The sequence below is a fragment of the Callithrix jacchus genome, chromosome X (genome assembly GCF_049354715.1).
Source record: "Callithrix jacchus isolate 240 chromosome X, calJac240_pri, whole genome shotgun sequence".
NCBI lineage: Eukaryota > Metazoa > Chordata > Mammalia > Primates > Cebidae > Callithrix > Callithrix jacchus.
In genome coordinates, this window is record NC_133524.1 from 65,721,582 (window position 1) to 65,733,950 (window position 12,369).

At 43.5% G+C, this 12,369-nt stretch overlaps 1 protein-coding gene across 1 annotated transcript in view; it reads left to right on the top strand.

Moving 5' to 3' along the window:
• Positions 1–413: 413 nt before the first annotated feature.
• Positions 414–12,369, top strand: part of YIPF6 (Yip1 domain family member 6) — a 41,586-nt gene continuing 29,630 nt past the window's right edge. The window contains exon 1 of the mRNA XM_002762955.7: positions 414–498. Coding sequence (XP_002763001.1) covers positions 442–498 — 57 coding nt within the window. The 5' untranslated portion in view covers positions 414–441. The remainder of the gene's footprint in view (positions 499–12,369) is intronic.

A 12,369-nucleotide genomic window follows, 5' to 3' on the forward strand; every position in this document is an offset into this window, starting at 1 on the left:
TCTTCATTCCGGGGCACGGAAATTTAAAGTCGCTCGGCGGCCAGGGAGTGAAGGAGGAGGCACATTCTTTCCTAGAGGTGCGGTGCTCCAGGGTTTGGCATGCCAAGCCAACTCCTGAGAGCCGGAAATGGGCGGGCCGTCGGTGGCGTGGAGAGGGCAGCAGTGGTCGTGACAGCTACCGGCCGGTCTAAGGATCGGGCTTGAGTTTTAAACCGGGAGGGTGTCTAGCGGGACCCGTGGTCCCAAAGAAGAGAGACAATGTGAAGCGCAGCTGTCCCCGACACCCCGAGAACCGAGGGACAGCGTAGGGCCAGGGCCGCCAGTAATTGCCGGGCGCCATTCGGTGACGCGGCCGCCATGCGATGACGCGCTGACCCGCCGTGGCCTCCACGTCGCAGGTTCCGCAAAGACCTGTGGGAGCGACCCGGGAGGAGGGCCAAGATGGCGGAAGCGGAGGAGTCTCCAGGAGACCCGGGGACAGCATCGCCCAGGCCCCTGGTGAGCTTGGGATCTGCAACAAAAGGGACTGAGGGTGAGGCAGAGTGCCCCCTAAGGAAGTCGGGGGACCGGCTCGTGGCCTGAGAGCCGGAGCCTCTTCCGCCCGGCAGGCGCTTCCTGTACCCGTCGCCAGAACCAGTCCCAACACTGCACCTGTTCTTTGCGCTAACCGCTTTGCCCCTTGCCCTCTTGGTTCCTTCCACATCTTTTTGTGTAACTCCCATCTTTCCTTTTCCATCCTCCCAGGGCTCGTGCTCCTCCCCAGCATTGTGTTAAATGGCAAGCTTTAGGTGATAATTCTTATCTTTTCTTCTGCTGTCCCCTCATTTTATCAAAAACCTGTCACCAGCCTTTGTTGAAGGAATAATGAGAGATTGCTTCCCATGGGACATTAACGTTTTATTGCTTATAAGTTTAGTATTGACTTGTTCAGTGACCACAGTAGGCCAGGTTTAACCCCTGCCCTTCCTGTCTCAGCTCCTTGCCATCTCCTTCACCATACTTGTTCTCTCTCTCTCTCTCTCTTTTTTTTTTTTTTAAATTGAGACAGGGTCTCACTCTGTCACCCAGGCTGGAGGGCAGTGGTGCGGTCTCTGCTCACTGCAACCTCTACCTCCCAGGCTCACGTGATCCTCCCACCTCAGCTTCCCTAGTAGCTAGGACCACAGGTGTGTGCCACCATACCTGGCTAATTTTTTGTGGAGATGGGGTTTTGCCATGTTGTCCAGGCTGGTCTTGAACTCCTGGCTCAAACTATCCTCCTGCTTCGGCCTTCCCAAGTACTAGGATTACAGGTGTGAGCTACTGTGCCCAGCCATCTTCACCGTACTCTCTTGCTTCTGTCTCTGCAAGGGACAGAATTTCCATTGCAAGTCCAAAATGTGGACAAGTGTTTCAAGAACACAGGCTTTGGAGTTAAACTTAACCTGGGATGGAATCCACCCACTTTGTGAATTTGGGCGTCATTTCATGGAGGGTGTTTCTTCATCTGTAAAATGGGGATAAAAATACCTGCCTCAAAAGAGTTTTTAGATCAACTGGCATAATTTACGTAAAGTGCCTAATACTATCAGTACCATGAACTGAGGAGTATAATGATGTCAACATTGTGCTCCTGTCCCTCTTCCCATTGTTTTGCATTATATAGTAGTTGCTCAGTAAATGGTTCTTCCCTTTCCTCTTCTTTTTTTTTTTTTTTTTTTTTTTGAGACAGAGTTTTGCTCTTGTCAACCAGACTGGAGTGCAATGGCACAATCTCAGCTCACTGCAACTTCTGCCTCTGGGGTTTAAGTGATTCTCCTGCCTCAGCCTCCTGAATAGCTGAGATTAGAGGCACCTGCCGCCACGTCTGGCTAATTTTTATATTTTTAGTAGAGATGGGGTTTCACCATGTTGGCCAGGCTATTCTCGAACTCCTGACCTCAGGTGATCTGCCCACCTCAGCCTCCCAAAGTGTTGGGATTACAGGCTTGAGCCACCGCACCTGGACTCCTTTCTTCTGCTTTGAATTAGCAACTTAACATAGTGAACTGAACTGGGAGATGAGGGAACTTGATTCTAGTCCTAGCTCTGCTGCTTACTAGCTCCATTTCTTCACCTCTTCATTCACTCAACAAATATTTATTGAGCATCCATTACTATGTTCCAGGCACTCCTTTAGGCACTCGGGATATGGCAATAAGAGTGAGTTGTGTTAAGTTCTAACCGCTCTCACGGAGCAGTTATAACCTTGAGTAAAATCAGGCTGAACCCCAGTTTCCTCATTTGGAAAATGGTGATAGGAACATATGACTGAATTAGTGAGAGCACTAAATGAGATAATATACACGTAGTGCCTACTATGACATTGTCATAGGTGCTTGGCAGTTTTTAGTTTCTATCTTTCATCTAAATGCCCCACCCCTCTTCTGTGAAGCTTTCTCCAGTTAACTTCAGTGGTTCTGAACACTCATTACTCAGTATGCAATCCACTTCTATTCAACAAATGTTTGGTGAACTCCCACAACAAGTAATACACTGTGCTAGTTGATACAGGGAATGCAGAAGGCCTGCCTCTATGGTGCTACCAGTCTAAGTTGTAGAAATAAGACAAGTATACAATGCTAAAATAAAGGTGTCTATAAGAGAAAGTTACACAGAGAATATTACAGAAATTTAAAGGAAAATGCTATCATGTCCAGTTGGGGTAACCAAGCTACGTGGTGGAACTTACATTTGAAGGGACTTAAAAGGATGGGTAGGATTTGAAATTGCAGGTGAGCATAGGAGCTATCAATAATTGAATACCTGCTATGTGCCAGGTGTTGTGCTAGACATCCTCTGTATATTTTCTAAACTTTACAGCAACTATTTCAGTTAGGTGGCTTTTAACTACACTTTATGTGCAGATGAGGATATGAGATGCAGAGAGGTTTGGTGATTTCCCTAGGGTCTACATCCAGTTAGTCCCCAGGCCTGCAATTTGAACCTAGATCTGACTCTGAAGCCCAGACTATATCTGTTTGTGCTACATAGCCTCTCTTGAACAAAGGCACAGAAGTTGGAAGGTGCTAATATATTTATAGAATAACAGGTAGATCACTTTGGCTGAAGCACAAGGAATTATTAGGAGATAAGCCTTCAGGGGTAAGCCTACTGAGTTAGGGAGGCAGTATGGAACAGTGGTGGTTAGGAAGGTGTACTCTGGAGTCAGCTTGTTTAGGTTTGATTCTAAGCACTGTCACTTAACTAGTGGGATATTGGGGAAATTACCAAACCCTTCCTTGCCTCAGTTTCCCCATCTGTAAAATAGAGATATAGCAACACTTAGTTCATAGGGTTGTTAGGCAGATTAACACATTGAATAACTTAACACACTTAGTAGACTATGTGGCACATAATAATGCAATAAGCGTTATTTCTTATTATTGGCTACTAACCTGGGAGGCTTACTGGGCTACAAGGGGCTGGCGGAAATTTTTGAGGAGGGAAGAATTTGAAATTATGAATTGGACAACATAATAGAGGGTGAGTTACAGTGGGAGATATCTGGAATCTAGAAGACCCCTGAAGCTGTTGCAGTACTTCCAGGAAGAAATGCTAGGGATCTGGACTACAGCAGTAGCAGGAGACAAGAGGATTTGAGACAAGGCAGAATCCATGAGGGTTTGTAGTGTGTGAGGAAGGATTTGTCTTAGATCAGTGTTTTCCAAACTTTAGTGTGCTAGCAGTCATCTGGGGAATCTTGTTAATTTGCAGGATCTGATTCAGTTGGCCCGAGATCTGCATTTTTAACAGACTCCCTGGTGATGCTGCTGCTGCTGCTCCCAATACCACATTTTGAAGAGCATGGCTATAGACATCCAAGAGTATAGTGACACCCTGAACAAAAATAGATAGTATACAAGGACGGTTAGCTGGATGAGGACCTTAAAAGTTGATTAATTCAGTTTTGGACATGTTTAGTTTGAGATACTGGAGACCATTCAATAGATACACAACAGACAGTTGGATTTGCAACCTATACTTCAGGGCTCAGAAGAGGTCAGGCCTAGAGATGTTGATTTAGGAGTCATCTGCACAGGATTAAAAAGAACCTTGGGTAATGCCTGTATTTAGGGGGCAGGAAGACTAGGTAGGCTATAACAGTGGCTACAGTCTGGGATCTTTTTTTTTTCTTTTTTTTTTTTTTATTGCATTTTAGGTTTTGGGGTACATGTGCAGAGCATGCAATACAGTTGCATAGGTACACACAGGGCAGTGTGTTTTGTTTGCTTTCTCCCCTTCACCCACATTTGGTATTTCTCCCCTGGCAATCCCTCCCCACCTCCCCCTCCCACTGGCCCTCCCCTTTTCCCCCTATAGACCCCAGTGTTTAGTACTCCCCTCTCTGTGTCCATGTGTTCTCATTTTTCATCACCCGCCTATGAGTGAGAATATGCGGTGTTTCATTTTCTGTTCTTGTGTCAGTTTGCTGAGAATGATGTTCTCTTAGATGGAGTTTCACTCTTGTCGCCCAGGCTGTAGTGCAATGGTGCCATCTTGGCTCACTACAACCTGTACCTCCTGGATTCAAGCAATTCTCCTGCCTCAGCCTCCCTGAATAGCCGGGATCACAGGCGTACACCACCATGCCCAACAAATTTTCATATTTTTAGTAGAGACAGGGTTTCACTATTTTGGCCAGGCTGGTCTCAAACTATAGTCAGGGATCCTTGCAAGAGCTTAGGCTATGAGGAGGCTGCCCCCAGGTGAAGGCGCTGGCTGGAGACCATGCTACTAGCTACCCCTTCATCCATTCCTGGGAGCCAGGCCTCTTGGACTGAGCTGATTCCTGCTTCATGTTTCCCTTTGTTGATTCCTTTTACCAGGATTTTGGTCAATAGTATAACACATTTGCTCCCAGCTATTTTTTTTAGGGTTACAGTCCCTGCTTTTATTGTGTTTTTGGCCCTGCCTCTACCTGTTCCCCTTACTGGCCCAAGCCAGGCAGAGCAGTGTGCATGTGTGTTTCTGTGAGCACATGTATATATTTGCTGGAGTCTGCCCACTGATGGGAAAGGGGAGGGGCATGGAGCTAATTCGCCTTTCCTGCTGAGGGCTTGGCAGAGAGCAGAGTCTATTAGCTGAGGGCCTGGAAGTCCTGTCTTTTATATTGGGCTGAAGGGCCATAGTTCCTGACTCAGGTCATGGAACAATGTTGCTAGTTTTTGAAGTGATAAGAGGGAGAGAGTAGGGGATCACATGGCACTTCAGTGACTACAGCGACTTCTGATACCAACTACCTGGAGTTAGGCCAAACTGTACAGGTTAAAAGCACAGTCTTCTACAAGACTGCTCTTTAGATACCACCCACAATTTTGGGGGTTCCTAGGACCATCCTTACTTCAGAGCAAGTAGTTGTAATTCAAGGGTTACCATAATCCCCTCAGGTTTGTTGTTGTTGTTTTTTTTTGAAATAGATTATCACTCTGTTGCCTAGGCTGGAGTGCAGTGGCACAACCTCAGCTCACTGCAGCCTTTGCCTCAGCCTCCTGAGTATCTGGGACTACCAGCACATACCACCATGCCTGGCTAATTTTTGTGTTTTTGGTAGAAATGGGGTTTCACCATGTTAGTCAGGCTGGTCTAGAACTGATCTCAAGTGATTCACCCACCTTGGCTTCCCAAATTGCTGGGATTACAGGCATGAGCCATGACTCCTGTCCTGCCCCTCAGGTTTCATAATTCACTAGAATGACTCATAGAACTCAGAACAGCACTGTACTTAAAATTACAATTTTATTATAGCAAAGGGATACAAATCCAAACATGCAAAAGAGAGATGCACAGGGTGAGGTCTGAGAAGGTCCCAAACACAAAGATTCCTTGTCTTGGCCCTGTGGATTCAGGGCATGTTACCCTCCTGGTTTGTTATGTGACAATATGCAGAGTATTGTCAACCAGGGAGGATCACTCATGTGTCTAGAGTTTTTATTGGGGTTTCATTATTAGGCATGATTAATTAGATTATTGGTCACATAATTGAACTCAATCTCCAGGGTCCCACTACTCCCCAAAGTTTGGGCTTATATGTTGTGACCTGAAGCCCCAAACCTCTAGTCACATGTGGTGTTTCTGACGTGGTTAGCCCCCATCTTGAGTCATCTCCAGAGCACAAACTACATAAGGGCCTACTGTGACTCACCTGTTAACATAAACTATCAGAGTCCCTGTGAATATCAGAAATACTCCCCCATTATTCAGGAAATTCTAAATTTAGAGGCTTTCAAGAACAGGGGACAAAGACCAGCTAAATTCTTTATTATACGATAGTGACAGAACTGGAATTGACTCCATGGGAATATTGAACTTGAGCTAACATTTATCTAGCCCCTACCGTGTTCTTGTATTAATACATTTCTTCCTCGCAATAACCCTTTGATGATGGTATCATATAATATCTCAGTTTTACAGAGTAAGAAACTGAAGCACAGAGAGGCTAAATAACTGCTCAGTGTCACATGGGTAGTACATGATGGAGCTGGATTTGAACTCAGGCTATTTGGCCTGCACTGTTAACCAGTATTCTCCAAATGCCATGTTAAGCCTTATGTGCTAAGTGCTGTACAGGTGTTATTTATTTTTATAGCAGTGTTGTTTCCATGTGAGATCCCTGTTTGGCATTAAAGCCTTTTTTTTTCTACTGTACTACCCTGCTTCTCCTAGCAGTAGCAGGCAGCAGGGAAACTGAAAACAAGCAGTGCTGGCACTTGAAAGGGCAGTGTTGTAGTAGTGAAGAGAAAATGTGGCTTCAAAAAGGCTTGGTTTTGGCTGATCAGTGGCTCACATCTGTAAACCCAGCATTTTGGGAGTCTGAGGCAGGTGGATCACTTGAGGTCAGGAGTTTGAGACCAGCCTGGCCAACATGGCAAAACCCTGTCTCTACTAAAAATAGAAAAATTACTCAGGTGCAGTGGTGTGTGCCTGTAGTCCCAGCTACTTGGGAGGCTAAGACAGGAGACTTGCTTGAACCCGGGAAATGGAGGTTGCAATGAGTTGAGATTGTGCCACTGCACTCCAGCCTGGGTGACAGAGAGAGACTGCATCTCACAACAAACAAACAAACAAAAAGGGTTGTTTACACATTACATACTGCAGAGTATTCAAAGAGAATGAGGACTGAATCAACATCCTTGTATTTCTTGATTATGTTACTATCAGAGAGCACAATGTTAGTAAAGTGGTGAGAAGGCCAGTGCCAGATTATAGAGGATTAAGTGGGAAAGTAAAGAGAAGTTTGATCAAGCAAGAGAAGAAAGAGAGTGGTTTGAGCAAATGGCAGAAACAAGGGAGTGATATATTTTTAAATTTTATTACAGAAGCTTTCAAATGCATAAATAAAATGAAGAGTAGTAGAATGAACCTCATGTACCTATCAATATTCTGCTATTTTATTGTCTCACCACATTTTTTTGGTCTTTTTATTTGAAACTAATTTTAGACATACAGAAAAGTACAAAAAGTTCAGAGAGTTTCTGTATTCCATTCACCCAGATTCTTCTAATGCCAACATTGTACATAAGCATAGTACACTGATCAAAACCAAGAAATTAACATTGGTACAACCCTATTACCTATAGACCATATTTGAATTTTAGCAGGTTTTCCACTAATGGCCTTTTTTGTTCCAGGATCTTATGTAGGATTCCACATTGCATTTAGTTGTTATTTTTCCTTCATTTCTTCTCATCTGTAATGGTTCTTGAGTTTTATCTTTCATAGTCTTTTCTAAGTGTTTTAAAGCAAAGCCCAGACATATTAACTTCATCTGTAAATGCTTAACTATGTTTCTCTAACAGATAAGGACTTTTTCTTTGTTATAATACATAAAAAATTAATACTTTCTTAATATCTAATCACTATCGGTTCATCTCCCAATTTTCTAAAAAAAAAAGTCCTTTTTGCTGTTTGTTTAAATCGGGATCCAGGCCTGGTGTGGTGGCTCACGTCTGTAATACAAGCGCTTTGCGAGGCTGAGATGGGCAGATCACTTGAGGCCAGGAGTTTAAGAACACCCTGGCCAACATGGTGAAACCCCATCTCTACAAAAAATACAAAAAAGAAAGCTGTCGTGGTGGCATGCACCTGTAGTCCCAGCTACTCAGGAGGCTGAGGCAGGAGAATTGCTTGAACCCTGGAGGCAGAGGCTGCAGTGAGCCAAGATAGCACCACTGGACTCCAGCCTGGGCAACAGAGTGAGACTCCATCTCAAAAAAAAAAAAAGAAGGAAAAATTGTTTTTTACCTTTTTATGAAGAAACATTTCAAAATATACAGAAGTAGAATGGTTCATTAGATCCCCATATACACCTTCAACGATTATCTACTTATGATGAATCTTCTTTCTTCTACAGCCCTACCTACTTTCTTTATTATTTTGAAGCAAATCCCAGGCATCATTACATTAGTAAATATTTGGTATGTATCTTTAAAAGGTAAGGATTCTGGCTGGGCATGGTGGCTCATACCTGTAATCCCAGCACTTTGAGAGGCTGAGGTGGGCAGATTGCTTGAGGCTAGAGGTTTGAGACCAGCCTGGGCAACATGACAAAACCCTGTCTCTACTAAAAATGTAAAAAGTAGCCTGGTGTGGTGGCACATGCTTAACAGTCCCAGCTACTTGAGAGGCTGAGGTGGGAGGATTGCTTGAGCCTCAGAGATTGAGGCTGCTGTGAGCTATGATCATGTCACTGCAATCCAGCCTGGATGACAGAGCAAGACTTTGTCTCTTAAAAAAAAATAAATGCATAAATAAGGATTTTTAAAATTTTGTATTATTTTAGATTTGCCATCTTGGTGTGTTGTTGAGGCTGGCATGCAGTGGCTGTTCACAGGCATGATCATAGCACCCTGCAGCCTTCAACTTCTGGCCTCAAGTGACACTCTCACCTCAGTCTCCCAACTAGTTGGAACTGTAGGTGTGTGCCACAGTTCCTAAATTAGAATTCTGCTTTTAAAGAGAACATAACTACAATAAATTAATGCATGTAAAAATTAATAATTTCTTAATATCAAATATCTCATTAGGTTTTGAATTTCCAATTATCTCCTAAATGTTATCTTTTTACAATTTAAAAATTGGCCCGCTGCTTGTTTTTCAAAGTATGGTTTTCTGGGAAGAGAGCTACACTTATTTATTTGTGTGTTATCTTTAGCTGCTTTCATGCTGCAGTGGCAGAGTTGAGCATTTGCAACAGAAACCATATGGCTCTCAAAGCCTGAAATATTTACTATTTGACCCTTTACAGAAAGTTTGGTGACCCTTGCTTTAGGCAATTATCTTTTGGAATAATTAAAATTAGGAAGAAATGTCATGTTTACCTTCATTTTAACCACTTTGAGAGATCATTTGTTTGTGTACATTCAAGTTTCCTTCTGATATATTTCTTCTTCCTGAAGAACTTCCTTTAGCATTTCTTGTAGAATATGTTTTAGCTTTTGCTTGTCTGAATAACGTTTTTACTTTGCCTTTATTTTTAATAAGTATTGCTGGGATTAGAATTCTGTGTTGATAGTTTTATTCTTTTGGCACACTATCCCTCTACTTCCTTTTGGTTTGTGTAGTTTCTCGTGAGATGTCTCTTTGTTTGTTTCTTTGTTTATGTTTTGTTAGAGATGTCTATTATAATTCTTTTTTTTTTTTCTGAGACAGAGTCTCGCTCTGTCACCCAGGCTGGAATGCAGTGGTACGATCTTGGCTCACTGCAATCTCCACCTCCCGGGTTCAAGTGATTCTCCTGTTTCAGACTCCCAGGTAGCTGGGATTACAGGTGCCTGCCACCACATCTGGCTAATTTTTTGTATTTTTAGTAGAGATGGGGTTTTACCATGTTGGCCAGGCTGGTCTCGAACTCCTGAGCTAAGATGATCCACCTGCCTTGGCCTCCCAAAGTGCTAGGATTACAGGTGTGAGCCACCATACCCAGCCTTCTATTATAATGCTTACCTTTGTTCCTATGAATGCAGTGCCTTTATCTTTGGCTACTTTCAAGATTTTATCTTTGGTTTTCCATAGTTTGTGTCTAGGTTTGTGGATTTTTTCGTTTTGTCCTTTGGTATTTTTCTTGATTGGGGTTCTCTTGGCTTGCATCTGTTCTTTGATCTGTCATTATTTTTGGAAATTTTTCAGCTACTTTTTTTTTTTTTGACAGAGTCTTACTCTGGAGTGCAGTGGCACGATCTCCACCCACTGCTGCCTCAACCTCCTGGGCTCAGGTGATCCTCCCACCATAGCCTCCTAAGTAGCTCTGACTACAGGTGTCTGCCACCACGCCTGGCTAATTTTTTAATATTTTTTTATAGAGATGGGGTTTCACCATGTTACCCAGGCTGGTCTGGAACTCCCAGGCTCAAGCAATCTGCCTGCCTCGGCCTCCCAAAGTGCTAGGATTACAGGTGTCAGCCACTGCACTTGGCCTATATCTCTTCAGAGCCATTATCTTTCTATTCTTTTGGGATTCTGATTATTTACATAATAAGACCATTTAATGTTTTCCCATACTTCCTGGATCCCCTATTCTTTTTTCTTTTCTTCTTTTAATCTTCTCCTTTTGTTTTAGTTTGGGTAATCTTGACTGACCTCACTCTGAATTCTTTCTTTGGTGTTGAGTTAACTGATAAGGCTGGCAAAAGCATTCTTCATCTGTTACTATGTTCATGTATTTCTAGCATTGCCGTCTGATTCTTACAATTTCCATCTCTTTGCAGAAATTCATCATTCATGCTTGTACCTTTTCTACTATAGCCTTTAGAATATTAAACATAGTCATTTTAAATTTCTTTTCTCATAATTGTAACATTTTAGTCATCTCAGAGTCTGGTTTTGTTGATTGCTTTGTCTCATTGTAGTGGGGTTTTTTTTCATGTGTGTATGAGGGAGATAATTTGTTACTAATAATGAATGCTGGACATCATGTATACACTGATAGAAGTGACACATCTCTGCTGCTGAGTTGTCAGTAGGGGTTAAGTCAATCTAGTCAGGAATTGAGCTTTGTTTGGATTTTTTTTTGTTGTTACTATGGGTACCTTCAGTGCATCACCAGCTTCAGATTTATCTGCTGTTACCTTGTGTTTAGGGTGGGTGCTACATTATACCAGTATTTTTTTGTTTTTGTTTTTTCAGACAGGGTCTCACTCTGTTACCCAGGCTGGAGTGCAGTGGTGCAATCATAGCTTACTGCACCCTTGATCTCCTGGGCTCAAGTGATCCTCCCACTTTATCCTCCTCAGTAGCTGGGACTACAGGTGTGCACTACCATGCCCAGCTAATTTTTTTTTTTTTTGAGACAGAGTCTCCCTCTGTTGCCAGGTGCCAGGCTGGAGTGCAGTGGCACAATCTCGGCTCACTGCAACCTGCTCCTGCCGGGTTCAAGCAGTTCTCCTGCCTCAGCCTCCCGAGTAGCTGGGACTACAGGCACGCACCACCATGCCCAGCTAATTTTTGTATTTTTTTTAGTAGAGACGGGGTTTCACCATGTTGGCCAGGATGGTCTTGATCTCTTGACCTCGTGATCCACCCGCCTGGGCCTCCCAAAGTGCTGGGATTACAGGCGTGAGCCACCACGCCCGGCTCCAGCTAATTTTTAAAAAACATTTTTTTGTAGAGATGGGAGGGGTCTCACTATGTTACTCAGCCTAGTCTTGAACTCCTGGCCTCAAGCAATTCTCCTACCTCAGCCTGCCAGTGTTGGGATTATAGGCATGAGCCACCGCACCCAGCCCCAGTGTTTTTATTAATGTTCATATTCTATACTCAGCTTCTGTCTTTGCCCTTGCATGTCGTGGTGAGTCTCTTTCTAAGCTCTAGCTCTTCCTCCAGCAATAAACTGCTGTTTGTTACTCCATACTTGCTAGCCTGGTGGTAGGGGCCAGGAAAAGGGGATTCTTTGTTGTCATAATCTAGCCGCTGCCTTAGGCAGACTCATGTGTTCCTGAGTCTCCTGGGTGGCACTTTCTTAGTGATCCTGTCCCTTTCCTAGCTGAAGGAAACTCTTAATGGTCTGGGCCCAGAATGGTTTCCTGTCCATCCTCTAGTAGTAGAGAGCTTTTTCTTTTCCTTTTCTCCAGCTACGGTGAGTTTTCGCCTGTGTTCTGAAGGCGACTTGTTTTTGTCTAAGTGGCTTTAAGGCTCTTTCTCTGTAGGGGCTTTTTTTTGTGAGTCCCCAGTGGAAGTCTAGCGAAAAGCCTACAAGTGTGTGAACTCCCTTGTGTCTGTTGCTTCCAGGGGTTCTGTACTCTCATGCTAGTCAATACTTGGACTTTAGCAATTTATTTAAAATTTTCACTGATTCTTACCCATTTGTGTGGTGCACAGCATTGTCTTCTCCTCATGCTTTGCTACTGTTGAGCC